Source organism: Peromyscus eremicus, chromosome 1, assembly GCF_949786415.1.
Source record: "Peromyscus eremicus chromosome 1, PerEre_H2_v1, whole genome shotgun sequence".
In the NCBI taxonomy this organism is placed as follows: Eukaryota; Metazoa; Chordata; class Mammalia; order Rodentia; family Cricetidae; genus Peromyscus; species Peromyscus eremicus.
In genome coordinates, this window is record NC_081416.1 from 170,412,987 (window position 1) to 170,436,415 (window position 23,429).

At 52.2% G+C, this 23,429-nt stretch overlaps 2 protein-coding genes across 3 annotated transcripts; one reads left to right on the forward strand and one right to left on the reverse strand.

Annotated features, from left to right (window-relative positions):
* Nucleotides 1–322: 322 nt before the first annotated feature.
* Meiosin (meiosis initiator) lies at nucleotides 323–18,786 on the forward strand. 2 transcript variants are annotated; one of them, XM_059280847.1, is made up of 13 exons: nucleotides 323–1,221; nucleotides 4,117–4,207; nucleotides 10,345–10,456; nucleotides 11,604–11,729; nucleotides 12,510–12,740; nucleotides 13,714–13,819; nucleotides 14,518–14,588; nucleotides 15,051–15,206; nucleotides 15,522–15,574; nucleotides 16,340–16,495; nucleotides 16,572–16,804; nucleotides 17,385–17,474; nucleotides 18,332–18,786. In XM_059280847.1, exons 1-13 carry the CDS (start codon nucleotides 1,088–1,090, stop codon nucleotides 18,498–18,500), a joined length of 1,728 nt encoding a protein of 575 aa, XP_059136830.1. In that variant the 5' UTR covers nucleotides 323–1,087; the 3' UTR covers nucleotides 18,501–18,786. The 2 variants fall into 2 exon arrangements, with proteins under 2 accessions (XP_059136830.1, XP_059136823.1); XM_059280840.1 differs by having other exon boundaries at nucleotides 324–1,221; nucleotides 16,569–16,804.
* Nucleotides 18,787–19,179: 393 nt separating this feature from the next.
* Nucleotides 19,180–22,917, reverse strand: Six5 (SIX homeobox 5). Its single transcript, XM_059280826.1, is given in 4 exon segments — nucleotides 19,180–20,369; nucleotides 20,506–20,889; nucleotides 20,892–21,307; nucleotides 22,080–22,917. Coding segments are annotated over 4 exon segments (2,178 nt in total). The 5' UTR covers nucleotides 22,868–22,917; the 3' UTR covers nucleotides 19,180–19,779.
* Nucleotides 22,918–23,429: the final 512 nt, after the last annotated feature.

Here is a 23,429-nt window from a genome sequence, read left to right on the forward strand (position 1 = left end):
TCTGAAGGGACAGTTTTGGAGTCTGCAAATATTTATTGTAGAACATGAGATACATTTTTTGGGGAATGGTTGAGGTCTGTTTTGGAGGACCTGGATAGTCTTCCTATAGAATTTAGGCTTTTGTGGCTTGTGATCTTGATATTAGGATTAAGGTCTCATTTGAGGGACAATAGTCAACATTTTGCACATCCAGGATCTCAGTATTAGATTTTCAGGGTTTATAGATTCAGAAGCACCTTTAGGGGATTTGGCCCTCACTTTGGGATTTTATTTATTTATTTATTGGTGGTTTCTTTTGTTGTTGTTGTTGTTTGTTTGTTGTTCTTTGAGAGAGGGTCTCACTATGACTGGCCTGGAACTCAGAGAAATCTGGCTGCCTCTGCTTCCTGAGTCCTGAGATTAAAGGCATGGACCTCCAAGTCTAGCTTACTTTGAGATTAATTTTTTAAATTATTTTTTGTGTGTGAATGTTTTGCCTGCATATATGTATGTGTACCACATACATAGAGTTGCTGGAGTAGGTCAGAAGATTGGAACTTGAGTTAGAGACAGTTGTGAGCCACCATATGGGTATTAGGACTCAAATCCAAGTCCCCTGGAAAAGCAGTCAGTGCTCTTTACCATAGAGCCATTTATCCAGCTTTCACTTTGAGATTTTAAAGTCAGTTTTCATCTATTAATATCACCATCTAGCTGGGAGAGGTAGAGCCAGGTGAATCTCTGTGGGTTCAAGTGCAGCCTGATCTACATAGTGAATTCTAGGACAGCCAGAGCTACACAGAGAGATCCCATCTCAACCCCCACCCACCCCTTTCTAGAGGTCTCAAACCACAGTTTTCAGGCTAGACAGTTTGTATTTCAGCCTTTGGCATCCCATTATTGATGTCTAAATTCTGAGATCAATGTCTGGGAATTTGCTGGTTTTAGTTTTAGATCCAAATTTTAGGAGCTTAAGTTTACCATTTGGAATTTGTGATCCTCTATTTAGTTTAGGGTTTTAATTTAGATTCCTGTGCCCATAGTTGTGTCCTATTTTAGGATCTCTGGGTGCTTTAAAGATGCACCATGGGGGTGGGGAAGGGTGTACATGATTTGTCCCATTCATTCTGGAGTCCCGAAGGTCACTAATAATTTGTTTCCCTCTGTGCAGATGTTGAGTTCCGGCAGATACTTGTGTTTCCCTGATGAGCTCAGAGCTAGTTCTTTGAGTCCTACTGACAGGTAATGCTTCTCCCCTCTCCAGTACAGTCTCAGCCACTCTGACTGAATAGAGTAATAGTAACAACACAATGTTACTAAACACTTACTGTTTCCAGATTGTTTGGTCCTTTGTATCTAATAACCGTTACAACCACCTGACAAAGAAGCAGAGGGGATATTCCTGTCATTTCCCAGAGAGGGTTCTGAGGTGATTTCAGGCTTTGATATTCTTGGGGTTTTGTGTGTTTGTTTTTCCAGTGCTGGGTGTGAACCCAGGACCTTATGGTGTGAGGTGATAAGGAACTTTTAAAAATCACTATACTACATCCACAGCTCCCATTCAGACACTCTTTTCTTTCTTTTTTAAATGTTATGTTTTGTGCATGCAGTGCCTGTGGAGGCCAGGAGAGGGCACCAGATCTCCCTAGAACTGGCATTACAAAGAGTTGTGAACCATTTTGTGGGTGCTGGGATTGCAACCTGGATCCTCTGTAAGAGCCCAAGTGCTCTTAATTGCTGAGCCATCTCTCCAGCCCCTCTAATTCTGAGGTTCTTAAATGTGCTTTCTTCCATTCTTTTATTCACAAATTTATACATCCACCCATCAAACACTTAGCAATGTTAGGAATCTTTTGGGTGCTGGGGGTGAGGGGGATTACTGAAATGGCCTTCAGGGCCACATGCATGATAGGCAACCCTCTACCACTGAACTATATCCTCAGCTGTAGGAATCTGAAAAGGGGGATTCATATAGCAGATTGAGGGTTGGATTTGTCCATCCAGTTTGGACAAATTAAAAACAGTTGGAGTTCATCTTGCCCTGTACTGCCTTCCCCTTAATGGATGTTCATTCAACCCTCCTCGTTCATTAACATCACAGTTAAGCACCTCCTTTGCTCTGGTCCTCTATGGAGGCACTATGCTCAGAAGGAGCACCATGAGGAAAATGAAGAATTGTGTATCCTGCAGCCCATTGCTTCCTGGAATCTTAGTCATCAACAGTTTAGGCTCTTGTTTCCCCCTTTCTAGATGAGAGATCTTTATAATCATAAAGACTCTTCTTGGTTGCAGTGGGTAGAAACCTAGCTAAAACTAGCTTAGGCATAAAAGGGCATTTGCTGGATCATTGAAACAAAAATTCAGGGGTACCAGGCCAGGGCCTGGCTGTTTCTGGGGCTCTGCTTCCTTGGCTCCATCTTTCTTATCAAGCAGACTCTCCCTAGGGGAGGGCACGATGACTCCTAGCTGCTCAGGTCCATATCCTGCCTGCTTGATCACCCCACAGAGCCTCTTTTCAAGACTCACTGAGTAAGTCCTGGTAACTTCTTAGATGGACCTTGGTTCTGCGCTCCCTTTCAAAGGGGAAACATGAACAGAGAGTAGAGAAGCTGCCCAAAGGACAACTGAGGTGCTATTACCAGGGAAGGGGGAATGGGATGTTGGTTAAGCAAAAACAGCAATTATCAACAAGTCATTCAATAATCTGTGTGCCCCATTATCTATCATCCCTTACTCCCATCATTCTGAGAAATGACTGTGCCCTCTCTTTTCAGTTTTTGTTGTTGTTGTTGTTGTTGTTGTTGTTTTGAGACAAGGTTTAGCTCTATCCTGGGTTGGCCTCAAATTCATAACAGTCCTCCTGCCGCACATTCTCAAGTGCTGGGATTACAGGTGCAGACTGTGCAAGGAAATAAACAAATAAAGACAGGAAGATGGCTCGGTGGACCTACAAAATGGTAATGCTATTACAGCATTCACAACCAAGCGCACCTCTCCTGTACTTCCATCAGAGCCAGCCTGAGGATTGTTTCAGTGTGGACAGGGCACAGCCATCTGGGGGGAGCAGGGCACAAGAGCTGGCAACTGAAGGTCCTGAGGATGGTGTGAGGAGAACTGGTGCAGGTGCTAGAGCACCCACGGGAGCCCTGGAGCAGTGGGGTGGTGTGTAATTTGGGAGAGGAAGTTGGCTCTACTCAGTGGGGGAGGAGTGGTGCTGTGCATGCTCTAACGTGGGTGTCTCATGAATTATGCAGTTGGGGATTAGGCCCTGGAAGTTGCCACAAGTCAGCTCCTTTCATGCCTGTATTGAGTCCTTTAGCAAGCACACGTTGAGTTTTCAGATTACGAGAGCCCAGTGCTTGTGCCCGGGACACAGTGGTGGACTGCAGGGACATTGAGCTCACCCACCCAGTGCAGTGAGGGTCAGTCAGTATGAAAGAGCCAAAGCAATGCTAGGACCAGAGTGGCCAGCGGGGCCAGAAAAGGTAGGGTACTATGAGCCCCACAGCAGCTTGTAGTGCACACTTATAATCCCAGTATTCGGGAGACTAAAGCAGGGGCCTGCTGAGTTGGAGTCCCTCCTGGGCTACATAGCAAGACCTTATCTCTTATCTCAAAACAACAACAACAAAAAACAAAACAAAACAAAACCTCCAAATGCTCCTTAGCAATGGCATGACCTTGAGGGTGTGAAACAAGGGGGTGACAAAGTCCTATTTGTGTTTCAGAAAAGCTCCTGCTGCCTCAGAAACTATAGATGGAGGAGGCCAGATGGGAGGCTGGGAGTCTTGTGAGGGTGTGAAGAGGGCCATTCAAAGATTCCAGATTTAACAAAATCAGAGTGGGGGGATGGGTAAGATTGGGGGACCTATTGGTCTAAGGGATAAAAGAAAATGATACGTTCTGATCATGTCTGAGACTCTGTCTTGGGTATCCTAGAATGGGGGTAGAGGACAGCCTTGACATGAGACCGAAGGTTTGGGGGCAGGTGGCAAACCTTTAAAGCTAGATGTGGTGGCTCATGCCTGTAATTTTAACACTTGAGAGGCTGAGGCAGTATGGTCACATCACCTTGTCCCCAAAAGCTACGTTTAATTTTAGATGTCTTAACCAAAATTGGCTCTCATCCCCAAACAGGAAGGATAAGAAGAACCACACAAACAAGCTTCGAGAGCTGGCCTTGCTGATCCCTGTGACCATGAAAACCAGAAACAAGAAGCACACCAAGGTGTGGGGACTGAAGGAGAGGAGGCAGGCGGGAGGACAGGTGTCAGAGCAGGAAGTGGGGCCTCTCGGTGATGGACTTGAAACAGGGGTGGTCTTGCTCTGAGCAGGAATTTCTGGGAGTTCATGATCTCACTAGGGATTCTTTAGAAGCCAATTCCTCACCCAAGGTCAACAAGTGCTGTACCACTGGGCTATACCCATGGGAGTCTTTCAGGGTAAGAGGTGGGGTGGTGGAGCAGGAGCTGGAGACAGCTCAGTCAGCACTTGTTACCCAAGCATGAGAACCTGAGCTCCAGTCCCAGAACCCACAGAAAACCATGTATAATGAGGTGTCTTAGTGCATGCTTGTATTGGTCAGCCAACCTAGCCTAATCAGCCATTGAGCTCAGGTCATATTGAGAGAGATCCTGTTTCAAAAAAAAAAAAAAAAAAGAAAGAAAGGTAGAAAAAGAAAAAGCCCACAGTGGACAGCCCCTGAGGAATGACACTGAAGATGGCATCCAACCTCTACATGTATGTGCACACTCACACAGAGAAAGAGGCAAAGGGAACTGGGAATGGAAAAGTAGAGGCAGAGGTCACACAGAGAGCAGGAGCCCTCCAGCCTCACAGCTGCTGCCTGAGACTCCTCATTCTTTCTCAGCGGCAGGTTTTCAGTTGTTAAAAGAAGGAAAGAGTAAGCCAGGCCTGGTGGCCCATGCTTTTAATCCCAGCACTCAGGAGGCAGAGTTAAGGCCAACCTGAGCTACAAAGTGACTTCTAGGGCTGTTACACAGAGAACCTGTCTTAAAAAACAAACAAAAACAAAGGACAGATAACTTCTGTTCCTAAGCAATACTACAAGACAAAAATAATGTCCTGGCCTGTAGTTTAGCAACAGAGCTCTTGCCTGTCAAGTGCAAGGTTCTAGATTTCATCTTTGGGGGTGGAGGTGAGGTGCAGAGGGAAGACAAAAAGTGTGGCCTAGTTGTACATGACTTTTATTCTAGCACCTGGGAGGCTGAGGCAGGAAAACTGCAAGTTCAAGGTCTGTCTGGGCTACAGAGTGAGTTCACAATGGCATGGGTAGCTTACTGAGACCTTATTTCAAAATACAAATATAAACAGAGGACTGGAGATGGTAGCTCAGTGGTAGAGCACTTGCCTTGGACACACAGGCCCTGGGTTCAGAGAGAGAGACTTGAGGGAATGCATTAGCTTTTCCTTTGGCAACTTGTAAAGGCCTCACACTCCTTGCAAACCATCAACAAAGTCTTTTCAGGGTCCTCTGTTTTCATATGGTTTCTCCACCTTTGACCCTCCTGCCTCCCTCTTACAAAGATCCTCATGACTGTACCATGCTCATGTGGGTAATCTCAAGTAATCTCTCCATCTCCAGATTCTTAACTCAGTGACATCTGTAAATTCCCCTTGCCCTATAAGGCAACCTAATCACAGGCACAGGACTAGGATGTGGCCACCTTTGGGACTGGGATGTGACTATGGAGGAATTTTCTGATGTCCTCAAGCATTTGCATATTTGGTGTTATAGGTACTGTCACAGGTTTCTGGGAAGCCAGGGAAGAGACACAGTTCCTGCCCTCAAGGAATGAGTCTAGCATTTTATAACTGACTAAATGTCCACCTCCTTTGGAATTTTCTCTAATGCTGTCTACTTTTTTTAATCTTTAAATTAATTTAATTTTTTTAAATGTGTATGGGTATTCTCCCTACACGTGTGACTATAACAGAAGAGGGCGTTAGATCCCCTGAAGGTGGTTGTGAGCCAACCTTGGGTGCTTGGAATAGAACCTGGGTCCTCCAGAAGATGAACTAGAGCTTTAATATGATGACTTAACTTTCTTGATCTAGCTCCCCACCTCTTTTTTTTAGGCAATAGGAGGCTTCGTACATGCTTTGCAAGGATTCTGCTACCAAGCCATACCCCAGCCCTCTATTTATTTAAATAATTAGTGTATTTGTGGTACCAAGCATTGAACCCAGAGCCTTGTGCATACTAGATAAATACTCTTCACTGAACTATACTTATCCCTGAGACAAGGTCTCACTAAGCTGCCAGGCTGGCCTTGAACTCGCTCTGTAGTCTTGGCTGGCCTAAACTTGGAATCCTTTGCCTCTACTTCCTGAGTGGCTAGGATTATGGGCCTGTATCATCAGGCCTGGTTTCCTTCTACTTCTGTTTTGTTTGTTTGTTTGGTTTTTGGTTTTTGAAGATGGGGTTTTTCTGTGTAGCCCTGGCTGACCTGGAACTTGCTCTGTAGACTAGGCTGGCCATACTCAGATCCACCTGCCTCTGCCTCCTGAGTACTGGGATTAAAGGCATGTGCCACCACTCCCGGCCTACTTCTCTATGTTAAAAAAATATTCTTACTGTGTGTATGAGAGAGAAAGTGGGGGCACACATGTCTTGGCATGTTTATAGAGGTCAGAGGACAAAGTTCTTTCAGGAGTCAGTTCTCTCCTCTACGGTGGGATCTGGGGATGGAGCTCAGGTTCTCAGGCCCGTACAGCGAGTACTTTGACCCTCTGAGTTGTTCGTTTACCCTCACCAGCCCACTCAGCTGACTTCTCTACCACATTTCCTCTCCTGTGCTCAGGACCCCTTGCCCCTCCACAGTCTGTCTGGGTTCCCTCCTGGCCCCCTGGCCCACATACACTCTGCTTTCCAATCAGTGCACAGGCTCTGGGGTCAGTCCATTGTACTGGAGGAAGTCGTCCACCTGATCATGTGGCCTTATGTCTGAGGTATCCATCCACGCTGCTCTGGCTGATCGATTGCCTCCTGTCCTCTATGAACCTGTAGCCTTTCCATATGGCCACCGAAATCCTTATCACAGTGATTGTTCCCTCATTTAAAAAAAAAGTACACACACACACTCACACACTCATATTTAGTTATTTACTAGAAGTGGTACATGTGCCACAGTGGCAAGCACCTTCCCCCACTGAGCTATCTTGCCGGCCCTGTTCCTCATGTCTGCCAGGGCAAGGGCTCCAAAGGATGACTCTCTTCCTAGCATCCACCCTAGAGCATGATTGATAACTGTTGCTTCCAATTTACTGTGAATTCCTGGAATCAGACCCTGAATGTTGAGTATCTTAAACATGTCTCCTTCTTTAAAAACTAAAATTTTAAATTATTTATTTGGTACAAATGTCATGATACAATTGTTCATGATTAAGTGGATGACTTCCTCCAGTACAATGGACTGACCCCAGAGCCTGAGCACTGATTGGAAAGCAGAGTGTATGTGGGCCAGGGGGCCAGGAGGGAACCCAGACAGAGTGCGGAGGGGCAAGGGGTCCTGAGCACAGGAGAGGAAATGTGGTAGAGAAGTCAGCTGAGTGGGCTGGTGAGGGTAAGCAACTCAGAGGGTGTCAGTTTTCTCATGTGGGCTCGTGGGACTGAACACAGGATGTCAGGCTTAGTGGCAGGTGGTGCCTTTCCCTGCTAAGCCATCTCACAGGCCTACCTTCTTTTTGCACCTTGCTATGTAGTCCTGCTTGGTTTGGTACTTGCTTTATAACCCAGAGTGGCCTCAAACTAATGGCAATACTCAGCTTCTGGTGTTGTGATTATAGGCCTGTGCCACCACATCTACCAAGGCTGTGAGAGATGTATGGACATGCCCACTTTTTGGGGGTGATGTTGGAACAAGGTTTCTCTGTGTAGCCCTGGCTGTCCTGGAACTCTGTTTGTAGACCAGGCTGGCCTAGAACTCAGAGATCTGCTTGCCTCTGCTTCCTGAGTGCTGGGATTAAAGATGTGGGCCTCCACATCTGGCAACATGCTCACTTTAAAAAAACTTTCTTGTGTCTATTTATTCTATTTTATATGTATGAATGTTTTTCCTGAATGCATGTATGTGCATCACAAGAATGCCTGGTGCCTGTGAAGGTCAGAAGAGGGTGTTAGATCACCTGGAATAAGAGTTATAGGGAGTTGTGAGCCCCCATGTCAGTGCTGGGAACCAAACCCAGATCCTCTGCAAGAACAGCAAATGCTCTTAACTCCTGAACCAACTCTCCAGCCCCTGGACATGCTTACTCTTTGGTTTAAGAAATTCATGAAGAAGTCTGGGCATAGTGGTGTGCACCTTTAATCCCAGCATTCAAAGATAGAGGCAGGTGGATCACTGTGAGTTCAAGGCTAACCTGGTCTACATAGACAGCCAGAGGTACATAGTGAGATCCTGTTTAAAAGCAAAACAGAACAACACAACAACAACAAAAACTATGTTTTTTTTTTTTTTTAAGGAAGAATTTCTTGAAGGAACAGATTGTCCAGAAATTCCCCGGGGGTGGGGGAGGGAAGGAGAGAGATAGGTTGGGGGGCAGGGAGAGAGAATGAGAATGAGTGAGAATACATCATTCTAAAGTGCCTTCAGTAACTCAGTCACTCAATGTTCAACCGATGTTTGTTGAATGAGTTCTCTGTTGTGACAGTTTTAAGACCTATTATAACTTTAGATGGTCCCTTAGATGTTTCACCTTCTAGTTGTAGCTACCAGGTCATGTTCCTAAAGCACCAAGGCTGAGTCTTCTAGCTGGTTATGGAGCCCATGCCTATAATTCCAACATGTGTTGGGAGGCTGAAGTAGAGGATTACCAGTTTGAGGCCAGCCTGAGGTACACAGTAAGACCCTTTCTCAAAAACAAAACAAGAAAACAGAAACAGCCTTCTATCTTGAAATCAGGGATGAAGTTGAACCACCTTTGCGTGGAGCATTTGTGTACATCTCACAGCTACAAAGATTTCAGTGTAACCCGTTCCAAGCTTGATGTTAGACATGCCAATCTAAGAAGGGGCCTGCTCAGTGCTCCGCTCACAGCTTTTTTGCTCTTTCTTTTTCTTTCCTTTCTTTCTTTTTGGTTTTTTGAAATAGGTTTTCACTGTGTAGCCCTGGCTGTCCTGGAACTTGCTGTGTAGAGCAGGCTGGACTCGAACTCAAAGATCTGCCTCCCGAGTACACTCTTTTCTCTTTGAATCCCTTGAGACCCCCCTCAAAGGAAATCTCATTCAAACATTGACTAAACCTTTTTAAAATTGTGTGTGTGTGTGTGTGTAGAAGGGTGGCAGGAGATATTCTCTCAGTCCTTTTCTTGTCCCTCTGTCTCTCTCTTTCTATGGGGTCTTGCTATGTAATCTGTATTGTCCTGGAATTTGCAGTCCTCCTGTCTCAGCTTCCTGAGTACTGGGATTATAGGAGTGTTCTAGCATGTCTGGCTGATAATTTGGAATGATTTTTGTATTGTTTTTTAGTTTTGTGTTTCCTGTAGCAGCTCAGGAGGTATTTAGTGGCAGTGGTAGGCAGGCGGTGTCTGCCCACTGGCCAGAAGCACCCTCATGGGTGCTGTGACAAATCTCCTTCTTTAAAAGCCCCTGCCTGAGCCACCTCACCACTCTCTGCCTTTGGAATATGGAAATAAGTTAGCTAAGATCTTGCCTCAGCTAGCTCAAGGTCAAAGGGAGAGAAGAACATGGCAACAGATAACAGAAAGCAGTGTGGCTGAAGTGGAGGTCAAAAGAAGTCCAGGCTGTGACAGAGTGCTGGGAGGTGGGAAGCTGACCCAGCCTGGGCCAGACGGTCAGAAGAGAAGGGGGCCATGCTGAAGTTCAGAGGAGGAGCAGGCAGGTGAGGGGGCCTGATGGGGAGAAAGGAGGGCAGACAGGGAAGTAAGTATAAGCAAAGGGCCTGGTGCCAGAAGCTGAGCAGTATATGCCAGTGACGGGAACCAGGAGGCAGACTGCCCTGGTCAGATTCCAGCTCTGCCTCCTTACGTTTCCAAACCCGATTAGTGTTCAGCCTCAGTCTTCAGCTGGCTCTCTAGGAAAGACTAGGGACTATACAGCAGAGTAGGTGAAGCTCTGCCAATAAGGCTGCTTCTAGCCTCTATGCCCCCAGCCTCTTCTTCCTGCCCGAGTGTGGTATTGTGTGGAGGATAGGGTGTGAGGCATTTCCTGTCTCTGTTCCCCAGGAGTCTCCATGTCCTGGGCCCTGACCCTTATACAAGTCAGGGTCTTACAGAATGTATCCTAGGCCAGCTTCCAACTCATGTTCCTGCTACCTCTGCCTCTTGTGGAGCCGAGAGGACAGGTGGGTAGTGTGCCCCACTCTCCACCCTGTCTCTGTGCAGAAGGAGATCCTGCTACGTGTCCTGCACTACATCCAGTACCTCCAGAGAAGCATTGATGTGGCCAAGGCGTTGCTCAAGCTCCACAACAGCAATAACAGAGGTGGATTTGTGGGTAAGCAGTTCCACCTCCAATGCCTCTATACCACACGTTTTCCTGGCCTCAGGGAAACTAATTGGCCACCTTCCCTTTCCTGGGAAGGTGACTACATCAGAGAGGTAAGCAAGGTGCTATAGGAGAGCCAGATGTGATGGCTCACACCTGTTATTCCAGCAGCCAGCCTAGGCTACATAGTGAGTTCCAGCCCAGCCTAACCTACAGAGCAAGACCCAGTCTTAAGGAAACAAAGCAAAACAGGGACACTGTGTTTTGGAGTTTGGAGGAGGAAGCCTAAGAGCTTGGCCTTCAAGGACAGTACAAGGGAATCCTGCCAAACTGCAGAACCACTCTGACCAAGAGCATGTGGGCGTGAGGAAACGTAGAATGTTTAGGGACAGGCAGCAGATGTGATACGGCACTGAGTGGGTTGATGCCTGCCCTTTTCCCAGCCAATCCTGATTTAGACTCTACTGTGATCATAGCCTCTCTGGGATTCAGTCCTGCAATCTATAAATTGGGAACCAATCAGCACTTCCCTCCTGTGTGTGTGATGGGAGTCAAATGTGTTAATACAAAGAAGCAACATGGTGGCTACAGCACACAGCTCTCCGGCACCGTACAGTGGCTGGTGTGAAACATTCGGGCAGGAAGAAGAGGCTGGGGGCCCAACGGCTAGAGCAAGGGGATGAGGTCTGTCGGGTAGAGCAGAGGGGTAGAGATGAGAAGTATTAGAAGATTGAACCAGGGAACATCCTGCTCAGATTAATTTGCTTTTGTTTTTTTTTTTTTCTTTTCTTTCTTTCTTTCTTTCTTTCTTTCTTTCTTTCTTTCTTTCTTTCTTTCTTTTTTTTTCTTTTTCTTTTTGTTGATGATGTTTTGTTTATTTGTTTTTGAGACAATCTTGTTGTATAGCCCAGACTGGCCTCAAACTTGCAATAACCCTTCTGCCTTAGCTTCATATGTGCTGGGATGACACATTTATGTTCCTATGCCTTCCTGCCCTGTCCTATGACCTCTTGGCTGTGCCACCATAGACCTCAGTTTTTTTGTTTGTAAAGTCTGCCTGAAAACCTTCCCACCTCTAGGGTTGGAAAACCTTGTCTGGGAGGAGAAGGATGTGCAGGACAGAATGGGCTCTGATTTGCCCCTTCTCCACTCCCAGGGCTGGGTCGGAATCCATCTGCCGGCCCAACCCGGAGGAGAAGCTCCACCCCCTCCAGCTCTCAGAAGTCACACCTTTGGGGAACCTGCTCGAGACCTCGAAAGAAGAAGTTCACCCGAGTGTCAGGTACATGTGGTCTCTGGAGGCAGGACAGGGAGCTGCTGTCCCTGTAGGACACACTGGGGGAGGCCCTGCCAGGCTATGCCTGAGGCCACTCCCAGACCTTCCAATGGGATGCTGAGGCCTAGGGTGGAGTGCTCTCCTCTGGGCCTTCATTTCTTCCTCATTGGGACAGGCACCAGTCCAGGCCCTCTCAAGGTTATAGAAAAAGCCTGAGCAGACACTGCCAAGCAGTGCTTAATAGCAGAAGCACTGGCAAGGCCCAAGGAGGATGCTGCTGTCATCATTTATTGTCCTTGAGGTAGGGCACAGGGGAGGCGGGATGGTAGGAAGGTCCAATTGTAGTGGCCAAGAGTCCTGGCTCTAGCCCAGCCTCACCATACCCTCACTTCCCAAACCCTTAAAGGACCTCAATGTCAAAGCCCGTGAAATGGGACTATGGCCTACCTGATCACCAGTCTCTAGTCATGGCTGCACATTGGAATAACTTTAGGTGCTTAGAAACTTCCTAAGTGTGTACCATATACATAGGAAGCTGCCATCATTGGCCTGGTGTGGAATGTCACACCAACTGTGCACCATGCTGTTAGAGCTCAGAGTTATGCAGACCGAGTTGGCTCAGTGAGCTCTGCTTGAGGAGCTGGGCACACCTGGGGTGCTGGTGAGTGGCCAGGCAGGCAATGCTCTGGAATGTGACAGCAGAGCAGAAGAGTTCCTTCCCTGAGCCAAATTCTAAGGATCCCAGTGACCCCACCATGCCCCCTGACTCTGTCTCTGTTCTCTCAGAGCGCCCAACCTGGCCCCAGAAGCCTCGCCACTCTCTGGCTCTGGACCAGTCTGAAAATCTGGTCACTGCACACCCAGGTCAGAAGGAAGAAAACGGTGCCACTTACCCAAGAGATCTCAGCCCTGGCACCCACCCTACAACTGCACCGTCCCTGTTGGAAGATGATGGAGGAGGGGCCCAGCTGGTGTTCCTGGACATGGCTCAGAACATTGTTGCCCATGACATCACAAGTTGGTGCCTTTCCTCAGTGGGAACTTACTATTTTATTTGCATGTGTGTGTACATGTATGTGTGTATTTGTGAGCTCTTTCACAGATTTTGCCTTGGACAGTCCTAGCAACAAGGCATACGTCACTTAATGGGATGACACTGCCTCTCTTATCATGGGGCTTTCACCCACAGCTTTCCTTTCTTGTGTAGGGCTCTGTAAGGGAGGGACAAGATCAGGGTCACCCTTGTGTGTAAGCTTCAAGTCTCACATCTGGTGATGGAGGAGCATATGCCTACTGGCTTCTCTGAAGAAGCCAGACTGTCCCTTGGCCCTGTCACTGTACCAGAGGGGAGAAGGGATGGAAATACCTCAAAAGGACAGAAAAGCAGACAGGAATGCAAGCCTTGGCCTGGCACTAGCTCTGAGTCCTCAGAGTGCCCAGTTCTCCATCATGCTCCCCTGTTGTTCATGTACCTCCTCTAGGTCAGGCCATAACTTGTTGGTGCTTGTGACACAGTAGTGACCAAATTCTCAGTCCAGTGACAGAATTCCCCACATTTCCCGGGCCACCCAGACTTGCTGGGTGCTAGAATGCCCTGGTCCCAGAGGAGGCATCATCTTCCTGCTAGCTATATGACTTGGGCTAGCCATGCCATTCACATGGCAGTGACTGGGCTAACCCATTGGTATAATGCATTGTACTTCAGTACAAAGACTTGCAGGGATAGGACAGGGCCAGCCACACTTGTGTGCCATCACTGTTGTCATGGTGTTGTGATTCCATGGTAGGGATTTGATCCTCAGTGCAGCTTCTGATCGAGGTGTGAGTCAGTGCTTTGGTGACTTGGGCACCACAGCCTAAGGTTCTGGTTTGGGTATGGGAGGAGGAAGGCTGGTGGCGGAGTCTGGTCCCTCTCCTTCCCCCTGTCTTGGGGCCCTGGAATCTGGCCCATATACAGTCATAATCATCTTATTCTGATACCCCTTCCTAGGTGATCATGGTGCAGGGACCCAGGATGGTGAGCCTGACATTGACATCAAGGCGCAGAGCAGGGTTCAGCGGTCCTATTTCCTCACCAGGGCACAGCCCTGTCTCAGGTAAGGAAACCCCAGGGTGTCAGTGGCTGGGGCTGAGGTATCTGTGGAGTGTGATAAATGACTTTACATTCTCTGCCAGAGCTCCCTGAATGGCACCCTGGGCCCAGCTGCATGCTGGCTGATGCCAGCTCCCATGAAGGTCTGGATTGTCACCCGCTGATCTTCCTTGCCTCTCTCCCCCTCCCAACCTGTTCTCATCCACTGAGTGCTTCTCTACTACAGACCTTGACCATATCAGTGGGTCTGCCCCAAGGTAGAGCCCAGACCTCTTCCTTGGCGTTGGAGAATGTGACCTGTGTCACCATGTCAGCCTCTTGCCCTTACCACCAACCTTCCACCGAACAGCACAAATGTTCTCCAGTGCCCACACTACCTGCTCTGAGCTTGCTGCGCTGCTCCCTATACTTGGAGCATCTGCCTCTCTGATTTACCTGGGAAACCATTCTCTCCTGTGTGCCCTCCGGTCTTCCCTGGAACACTCACTCCACCACGGGGTCCCCTCTGTCGTCAGCATCTCATTTTTCCTCACAAGACTTTGAAGCACCTTGAGGGTAGAAGCCCCAGCTGATCAATTTCCCTGGGTTTGCATAGAGTTGGCCTTGTGAGCTCTGCAAGTCACAGCTGAGTTCAGTCCAGGGCTCTGTGTCCTCCTCCGATTCCGACTCTCACAGGCAGAAGTTATTTTTTTGCACTTCCAGTGAGGCAGACAAAGAAGCCCCAGACACTGACCCCTGGCTTCCTGCGTGGACCTCAGAGGACAGCCCCAACGGTGATTACAACTCCTCTTCTTGTAGGCTGTGAGCCTTCTGAACCTTCCTCTCCAGAGGGTTTCTATGACAAAGAAAAGCAGGAAGAAGGTTGGGGATCTGCTAAGCACAGGGATGGCAAACATACTGTCTATCATCACTCTGCCCCTGGTTGCTATGCCAGACATTGCTAATCAATCCCTATTTTCATAAGCCAGCCACTACAGAGCCTTTTAAATACAGAGCTATGGCTCACTGCAGTCAGTCCGCTGGCTCTGGCACACTGTAATGATGATCTTTCCTTTTTTGATGATATATTGCCAGGCAAGGTGCCTCTTAATTTCCTCAGTGAGGGAGTCAAGCCAGGAAGCTTGACACCACAACTCTGAATGGCAGTCTCCTTTCCCAGTGTCTGACACTATCCCTTCAAAGAGTGCTGCTGCACTGGTGGTTGACCACAGTCCTAAGTACCACGATCCTTTCAGGGAGCCCACTGGCCTCGGGGTCTTCCCAGATCAATACCTGGCATGTGACGAACTACCTGAGTGAGATCTTAGGACTCAGCTCTTCCCTCTTCAGCTCCCCAAGCAAAATCCTGCCAGATCATGTCCTGGAGGACGGAACCTACTTTCTGACTGAAGGTGGGCTGCCAGAGCGGAAGGAGCTTTATTCATTCATAAAACATGAGGACACCCACCCACCAAGTACTGGGCCTTAGCTGGGCCCAGTGGATGTCCAGAGGGTCTTGAGGGGCCCATAGTTCCTCCCAACATAGGGGCCACTAGGCCATGTAGTGGAGGGAAGGCTTCAAAAAGTTGCCACACTCACAGTTGGCCTGTGAGTGAGACTGGGACCTGGGCTAGGAAATCCCAAAGGGGAGAAAATCAGGGGAGGGGACTGGGCTAGCCAGGGGTGCTTGAGAAAGGCATCTAGTCCTGCCAGTGCTCTGCTCACAGGTCTCTTGGAGTCTTCAGCTGCTGCCTGTGAACTGGAGGGTCCCCAAGAGAAGGTAAGTTCTAGCTTCCTGCCTTGACTCCCTCACTGAGCATCCCACACCTCCATCCTTCCCAGTTACCAAGTCTGTCCTCACCGAGACCCGCCTTTGAGCTTACTGCTGCCCAAGGGGGCCTGGAAAGGCCTGCCTAAGATTGTAGCTACCCCCCAAGCAGGGTGGGGACAGGGCACTTCTTTTACCTTCAGTGGTTTACCACTCATGGAGGAGCAGCAATGCTTAGTGTGTACTTGTTTAAGGTGTCCCTGTGTTTGACACAGGGTCTCTTGGGTCTCAGACTGGCCTCAAATTCAATCTTCCTGCCTCAGCCTTCAGAGAGCTTGGATTACAGGAGTGTACCAATTTATCTGGCCAAATAAGTCTCAATTCCCTGAGCCATGGAGTTTACTCCAGTGGGTAGTCACATCACACGGTACCTGGACTCATGAAGAAAGACTCCATTGGTGTCATCAGGTTTTGTTTTTTGCCTCCAGCTCAGCCACAGGAGGGAGTAGGAGGGAGGGAGAACTCGTCAGCAGAACTGGTGCTGAGGCCCAGGTGCTGGGAGGGGCACCTGTGTCCTCTGGCTGAGACACCCTGTGTCCCTGTTCTAGTCCCAGTTTCCTCATGTGTGAATTGATGCCATGAGGCCCCTGCTTGGGACCTTTGAGTCAAGGTTCCTGAGTTTCCAGGGGTGTGGAGACAGGCAAGGTGTCTAACCTGTGCTGTTTCTAATGCCCTGCACGTCCTGTAGTCAGTGAGTGTCTTCCTCATCTGGTCCAGGACACACCCTCTGAGGGCCCCAGAGGCCCTCCTAACTCCGAGTCCTCAGTCTCACTGGACCACTGCTACCTATCGCTGAGTGAGAACATCAAGGTGCTGTCCAGCTGCAGCTCCAGTTCGGAGTCCACAGACACTGAGTCCCTGTGGGGACAGGAGGTGAGTGGGGTGGGTGGCCATCTACCCAGGGAGGACGGGGGTGTTCTCCCTTGCTCAGTCTTCTGTCCTGCAGCAGGCCAACCGTGAGGGCTTGCAGACCCCCAGTGATGAGGACAGAGACTACACATGGACTCCTACCCGACGGTCTTCTGGCCAGCTGGTAGCTGGCAAGAAAACCAAGAAGGTCCAGGCAAGCCAGGGCCCTGTGAAGCCCAAAGACAGCAGAAAAGCCTGCCCTGGCCAGGTGAAGAAAAAGTGTGTTAATGGCTTCATCATGTTCTGCAGGATGAACCGGAAGCAGTACATTCGGTGGGTGAGGGCACCTGGGTTTTTACAGACATAAAGAGGTTACCGTCCCCATGTGCACCCCCAGACCATGAGGCCCCACTGCTGTGCCTTCCTATCCTGTGCAGCAGACCCAAGCTCAAACTTGAGACATCAGAGAAAAGGAAATTAATTGGCTTCTGTCACCATCAAGAAAACTGCCTCCAGGAGGGGTTGGTTCTGGGCTGAAGCAGTCCTGTCCCTCTCTCCTGAGCTGTCATCTCCAGCATGCGGGGCTACAGTGGCGGCAGGTTGTCTTCAGGAGGTGCAGGCTCAGTCCTGCCGGATGCCCTGGAAGTCTCATCTCTAAATGTCCTTGGGGTGGACATAGATCAGGTGCCAGCCCTGGACCTGTCACTGTTGGCTGAGCTTCGCTGGGAGAACAGGTTTGGGGTGGGGGAGCCTGTGAAGTGGTGGCTACAGGTCATTTATGCTTTGGGGGACACCGTGTCTCTTCCTTGCGTCTTACTCTAGAGGGTGTAATGGGGCACTGGGAAGCTGGTGGGAGAGGAAAGATGGCCAAGGACCATGGTGTGACCATTGTAACCTCTGCCTTCCTGCCCAGAGCCTGTCCTGGGACTGCATCCACAGCTGCCACCAAGGAGCTGGCTCAGCTGTGGCGAAGAATGACTCTGGAGGAAAGGAGACCATACTGGTGAGAAGTACCTTCCAGAGGGTGTGGGGGGAACCATGGGCCCCGACCTGTGACCCTCATCCCTCCCTCAGAGCCTCGTGACTTTACTAACAGGTTGGGGCTTGGCTGGGCTGAGGACTTGTGAAACAAATTCTTTTTCTTTGTATATGTATGGTGCATGCACATGTGTGTGTGGTGTGTGCACACATGCACATGCATGCAGAGGCCAGAACAGGAGGACATCAGGTATCTTTCTCTTGCTTTTGCCTTGTTGCCTTGAGGCAAGGCCTCCCACTGAATGGGGAACTGGCCTTTACAGCCAGGACGGCTGGACAGCAAGCTCTTGGGATATGCCTGTCTCTGTTCCTAGGGCTTGGACACAGGCACACACAGCCAGGCGCAGCTCTTTATGTGGATACTGGTGTCTCAAACTCACAGCCCAGAGCAAGTGCTTATTTATTCACTGAGTATCTCTCTGGCTCCTGGGTCACAAGTTTCATGACTTGGGAGGTGACAGATAGAGTGTCACCTGCAGCTGAGAAGTGTCACCTTTGCTGGGTCTTGGACCTGCTGCCTCCATTTCTTTCTGCTTTGCCACATAGAGCACCTCAGTTATTTCCCGTCACTTGGCCTCTTCTCTCTTGTCTTAGTCATCCTTCCTCAACTCTGTCCCCTCCACCAACTTCAACCCTCCTGTCTGTGGCGAGCACCTGGCAGGGTTCGATTTAGATATCAGAACCTAGAGCCCCAAAGAGAGACGGGCCCCATGAGATCAGAGAGTTCTGGCTCCTTGAAGCCCAGGTTTGGTCAGTGCTAGGGGCAGAGATCTAGTGGGGGAACCTAGGAGCCGAGAGTGAGGAACCTCCATCTGTCCCCAGCACCAAGGCACGCAGGTTCAGCCGCCAACACAACCGCATTGTGAAGCAGGAGAGCTCCAGCAGTGAGGATGAGGATGGGGAGACCCCCAAGCCCTTCTACCAGCTGCTGGCTGAGAAGGCCCAAGTGTCTTTGGGCCTGGCTGCACTGCTCTCCCTGCATGGCCAGTGAGAGAGCAGCCCCTGCTGGGTCTGCCATCTGCTTAGCTCCTAGGTCCCCCAATGTTTGTTCCCTCTGGGCCTCAGCAGCCTCTGCTAAGGATCCCCTGCCCAGTCCCCAACTCCTGGCACCAGAGAAGTGTATTTACTGACCCAAGGCTGTTCTCTGCCTTGTGTACAGCCCTTCCCACCTGTTCTTACAGGATGGGTGCCCCAGATGAAATGCAGAGCTCCCCTCTGCTTCCAGAATCATATGTTTCAGCCATTTGTTTTCAATGCATCCTTCCCTGCTCTATTAATTGTCTTAAAATGAAGTGGAACCCTTTTGAAGAGCAGAGAGAAAAAGAATGCTGTGTCCAGGATCCCTTGGCCCTGAGTGGGCTTTCCACACATAAAATCCAAAAGCTCTTTGCTTCTGAACTTTGAAAACCCTCCAGAGTCCACAGGTATGAACTCAACCCCTTTACCTCAGAAATCCAGTCTTGGGATGTGGTGACCCATGTTCATAATTCCAGCATTCAGAAGGCTGAGGCAGGAAGATAGGATTTGAGGCCAGCCTGGGCTATAGAATATGACCCCATCTCAAAAAGAACCCAAACAAAAAAAGCGAGCCACAGCCTCAGGCTTGGGGTTGTCTCTAGTTCTCTCTTGGGCCAGTGGTTTGGCAGATGACCCTTACCCCAATGGCTCTGTTGTCTGTTAACTTGACTTTAATTGAAATGGAGGCATAACATGTCCTAGAAAAATAAAGATTTACGATACAAACTAGTCAAGGGGGCCAGGGAAATCTTTGGTCTGGGGCTGGATCCTGGGGCTCAAGTCCAGGGAAGTAGGGAAGGGCCCCGTGCACCCACCAGACCCTCCTCGTCAGGAAGGGCTCTCTGGGCCACACCCTGGTCTCCTCTCCCTGGGATTCAGGCAGTTCTGGGAACACTGGGTATCAGTGGGGCTATTAATAGTGTTATGGGGAGGGTGCCGGCTGGAAATCAGCCACTTGGCGGGGCCTTCCTCAACTAGTACCAGGTAGAGGAGGACAAAGCCCGAGTCAGGACCCCTAGTGCCCCATGCACCGGGCAGGCAGAGCATGGGAGGGCTGTAACAAGAGACTTCCCATCAGGAAAGGACAGTGCCCAGGTGGGGGTGATTCTCTGGCTTCTCCAAGGCCTGCAGCTCGTCCAGGGTGGAGGGTTGTAGTGTGGGACCTTCAGACCGCAGCCACTTTACTGAGGGTCCCTCCTCCTGTCCGAGCACCGTGAGCACCATTGTCGGGAGAGGTGGTTGAGTCCAGGCCGTCACAGTTCCAAGGGCTCCTCCACAGGCACTGACTGCAGCTGCGTCAGGACCTTGGCCTCAGCTTCTAGCCCCTCATCGACCTCAGTCCCTGCTGTGGCCCCCAGGAGCAGCGCCTGGGGGTCTGGGTCTGGCAGTCTCAGCACAGTGTGGGTGGCCTGTGTCCCCAGCCCCTCTACCCCTGTGCTCAGTTCCAGCCCTGCTGGCCAGACTGGTACAGCTGCAGGGGACAGCATCAGACCCTCAGGCAGGGGTGTTGGGAAGCCGGGCAGCAGGCCAGAGGAGTCCGGGGAGAAAGGCAGGCCGGTGGCAGAGGTGACAGCAGGAGCAGATGGCAGTGGCTGAGTAGAGATTGGCCCTAGAGTGTGACCCTCTGGGAGGGCGGGGCTGGGGGTCACTGGGAGGGCTCCTTCAGGCACTGTGATGGCTGGCTCTTGCTTCAGGGGCAGGGCTAGGCTGGGGGCAGGCGGAAGGACCTGGGAGACGAGCATGCTGGTGGGAAAGGTGGCAGTGAGGATGATCTTGCCCTGCTGCACAGCTACCCCAGTGACAATGGGGCTGCCGGACACGGGGTTGGCCAGGAGAAAGTTTCCTGTGGAGAGAAGAGATGGAGGGCAAGATGCTGGAGGTCAGGCCGAAGTACCAGTAGGCTTCGCCCCAAGAGATGTGCCAGCGGCAAGACACCTGCTCCCCCAGCCCACCGGGCCCGAAGAAAGCAGGAGGGGTACCTGGGGTGGTGGCCGAGGGAAGCTGCAGTGCAGTCACTCCCACGCCCGAGTTTAGCAGGTGCACGTTGGTAGGCCCCGGTGTAGCTGCCACTTTCACGGGGCTGCCTGGCCCAGCTGCCAACAGCTGGAGTGGCCCCACAGCCTGAGGCAGGGTCACCACCTGGGAGGTGGGCACCACCTGGGGCAAGTTCAGCAGTGGGGAAGTGGGGCTCAGGCCTGTTGGGTACCCAGACGAGGGGGAGAGTGGTACAACCTGAGGAGCAGCCACAGAGGGAACGGCTCCGGGGGTCAGAGGGAAGGTGGAGGCCGGTGGGGGGCCAGGGACTACTTGGGGCAGGGTCCCTGGGACTTCCTCTCCAGCGGCCCCAGGAACAGCCCCCTGAACCCTTTGGTCTCAGGAGCCTCAGACGGAGCCTCCTCCAACCGAACCTCTCCTGTCTGAGGGTCCAGGACCAGGGAAGTCTTGGCCTCACCGGCTCCCTGGGGGCTGGGTTGTGGTGGAGGAGCACCCCCCCCTCCTGTGAGCAGCAGGGGCCCCAGGCTGGAGGCCTCTCCCAGGGCCAAGCTATTGATGATGACTGGGCTGCCGTTGAGGAGCACTGCTGGGGGACTGCCGGCTGCCAGGAAGCTCCCGTTGACTAGGAGAGAGGAGGAGGCGGGGCATGTCGCGGGAGGGGTGGCCCCTGCTAGGAAGATAGAACTCTGGGTGGGGGCCTCGGCAGCCACGGGGGCCACACCCCTTTCCAGGTCTTCGGGACTTCCGCTGGACTCATCCTCAGTAGTGGGGTTCCCATCGGACTCGCTGGCAGGAAAAAGATTAAGTCTCAGGCCCGAAGGTTACGTGGCCCCAGAGGCAGTGGCAACCCAAGCTCCTGTTAACCATTTGAGCCCTTCAGGGGATCCGCACGATCCCAGAGCCTCCACAAACCCTGCTGGGCTTGACAGCATGGCGGGAATGCCAAGCTGGAGGGAAGCTTTCCGGTTGCCTTGGCCTGCAGCCGAGCACCCAGGCTGCCCCAAGTCCCCTGGGTCAGCAGGCGCGTGGCTGCAGAGTGCGGCAGCAGCCTCCTCACTCCAGTTCTTCCCCTTCCCTCCCCCGGGGCTTCAGAGACCAGAGCTAGAGGCCCGGCCCTGGGGTGGGAGGGGAAGGGCTTGGGTTACAAGGGAAACCGGAGCCGGAGAAGGTTCACGTTTCACAACAAAGACAGGCAACAGACCACGCTGTTTGGGCCGGAGGGGGCGTGGGAGTGGGCGTAAGTAACAGTCACTGAGGGCCAGGTGGCAGAGGTCCCCACCCAGGCGTCTTAGACAAAGGCCCCCTTGCCCTTACCACAGCCCCTCCAAGGGGACCTCTCCCCCCACACACACACACTTTTCTTACTGCCGCCTGCACTGCAGTCCCAACCTGGTAACAGCGGCCAGAACCTCTGCCCGTGGGGCAGTGATGCCCAGAGAAGCCAGGGTGTGCCTGGTCTCTGGGCTCAGCCCGTGAGCTCGCCGACGCCGGGGGGCACAAAGGGTCAGGCGCGCAGACTCGACTCCAGCGGGGACTGGGAGAGGGCCGGTCCCCTCACCTTTTGCAGGGCGCTCCGCCGCCGGTCCCAGTCCGGTCGCGCTGTCGCCGGTTCTTGAACCAGTTGCTGACCTGTGTGAGTGAGAGGCCGGTGAGCGTGGCCAGGCGGCGCTTCTCGTCCGGCGTGGGGTAGCGGTTGCCGCGGTAGCAGGCCTTGAGCGCCGCGCGCGAGCGCTCCTTGAAGCAGTAGACGGTCTCCTCGCCATCCCAGATGGTCTTGGGCAGAGGGAACTTCTTGCGCAGCCGGTATTTGTCCACCGCGCCCAGCGCACGGCCGCGGGCCCGCTCGGCCTCGTGGTAGCGCGCGCGCAGGTAGAGGTCTTGCAGGAAGGCGTGGTGGGCGGCGGGGAAAGGACGGCTCTCGAGGAGCCGGTAGAGCTCGGCGTATTCACCCCGCTGGAAGGCCACTAGGGCCCTCGCGCGCAGCACCGGATCGCTGCCACGTAGGCGCTCGGCCGGGGGCAGCGCGCCCAGGAAGCGGCTCAAGCGACCGGCGTGGCCAGCCTGCAGCAGCGCCTCGCACACGCACGCCACCTGCTCGGGCGAGAAGCGGAGGCCCGTGGGCGCCTCGGCCGCGGTCTCGGGGGGAGACCCCGGGACGCTCGGGGACCCGGAATCCGCCGCCGCCGCCGCCTCGCCCGCCCCGGCCGCCGCCGCCGCCGCCTCCCCCTCGGCCGCCTGCAGAGTCTGCAGAAGCTGGCGCGCTTCCTCCTCCTCCTCCTCGGTCGCCGCCGCTGCCTCCCCCCCGGCCGTCGGCCCCGCGCTCGGCTCTGCAGGCGAGGTAGCCATGTTTGGCAACTTTGGGAAGTTCCTCCCTCCTCTGCCGCCTCCTTTGGGCTTCCCCGGCCCCCTCTCCCGCCCAGCCCTCCTCGGCCCCCCGCCCCCGTCCCGGTCCCCTCGCCGTCTTCTGGCCCCCTTCTGACCCAAAGGCTAGACTCGGCTCTGCACTCGGGTCTGTCCCCGTGTCTGTGTGTCCGCCCCCCTCCCCGGCTGTCAGGATTCTTTGTTTTCCCTCAGCCTCTGGCCGCGCTTTCTGTCTCCCACTGCGTGTGCCTCTGGCTCAGGGCCTCAGTTTCCCCATCAGGGCAACGGAGAAGGTAGTGGATCGTCCAGAAAGGTTTAGGGCGCGAAGCCGCTTCGATCTCCCGGGTCCCTTGAAGGCCCCCCTCCGTCCCCATCTCCGCGCCGCGCTCCGCCCCTCGGAATTCCCGGCCCCGCGGGGAGGGGGCGGGTCTGGCTGGGAGGAGGGGCGGGAGAAAGGAGCTAGAAAGTTTGCAGCAACTTTTCTGATGCTTCGGTCCTAGGAGCGGATGCGCGTGGCTTGCGCAGGCGCGGTGGGAGCCCTGCCGAC

Excerpts from the sequence above, each read along its gene's own strand:
- Meiosin (XM_059280840.1), top strand. The coding sequence starts at position 1,088 with ATGATTTGTCCCATTCATTCTGGAGTCCCGAAGGTCACTAATAATTTG. Across the intron at positions 15,575-16,339 it reads TGGAGGGTCCCCAAGAGAAG|GACACACCCTCTGAGGGCCC; the intron begins GTAAGTTCTAGC and ends CATCTGGTCCAG. Across the intron at positions 16,496-16,568 it reads AGTCCCTGTGGGGACAGGAG|CAGGCCAACCGTGAGGGCTT; the intron begins GTGAGTGGGGTG and ends TCTGTCCTGCAG.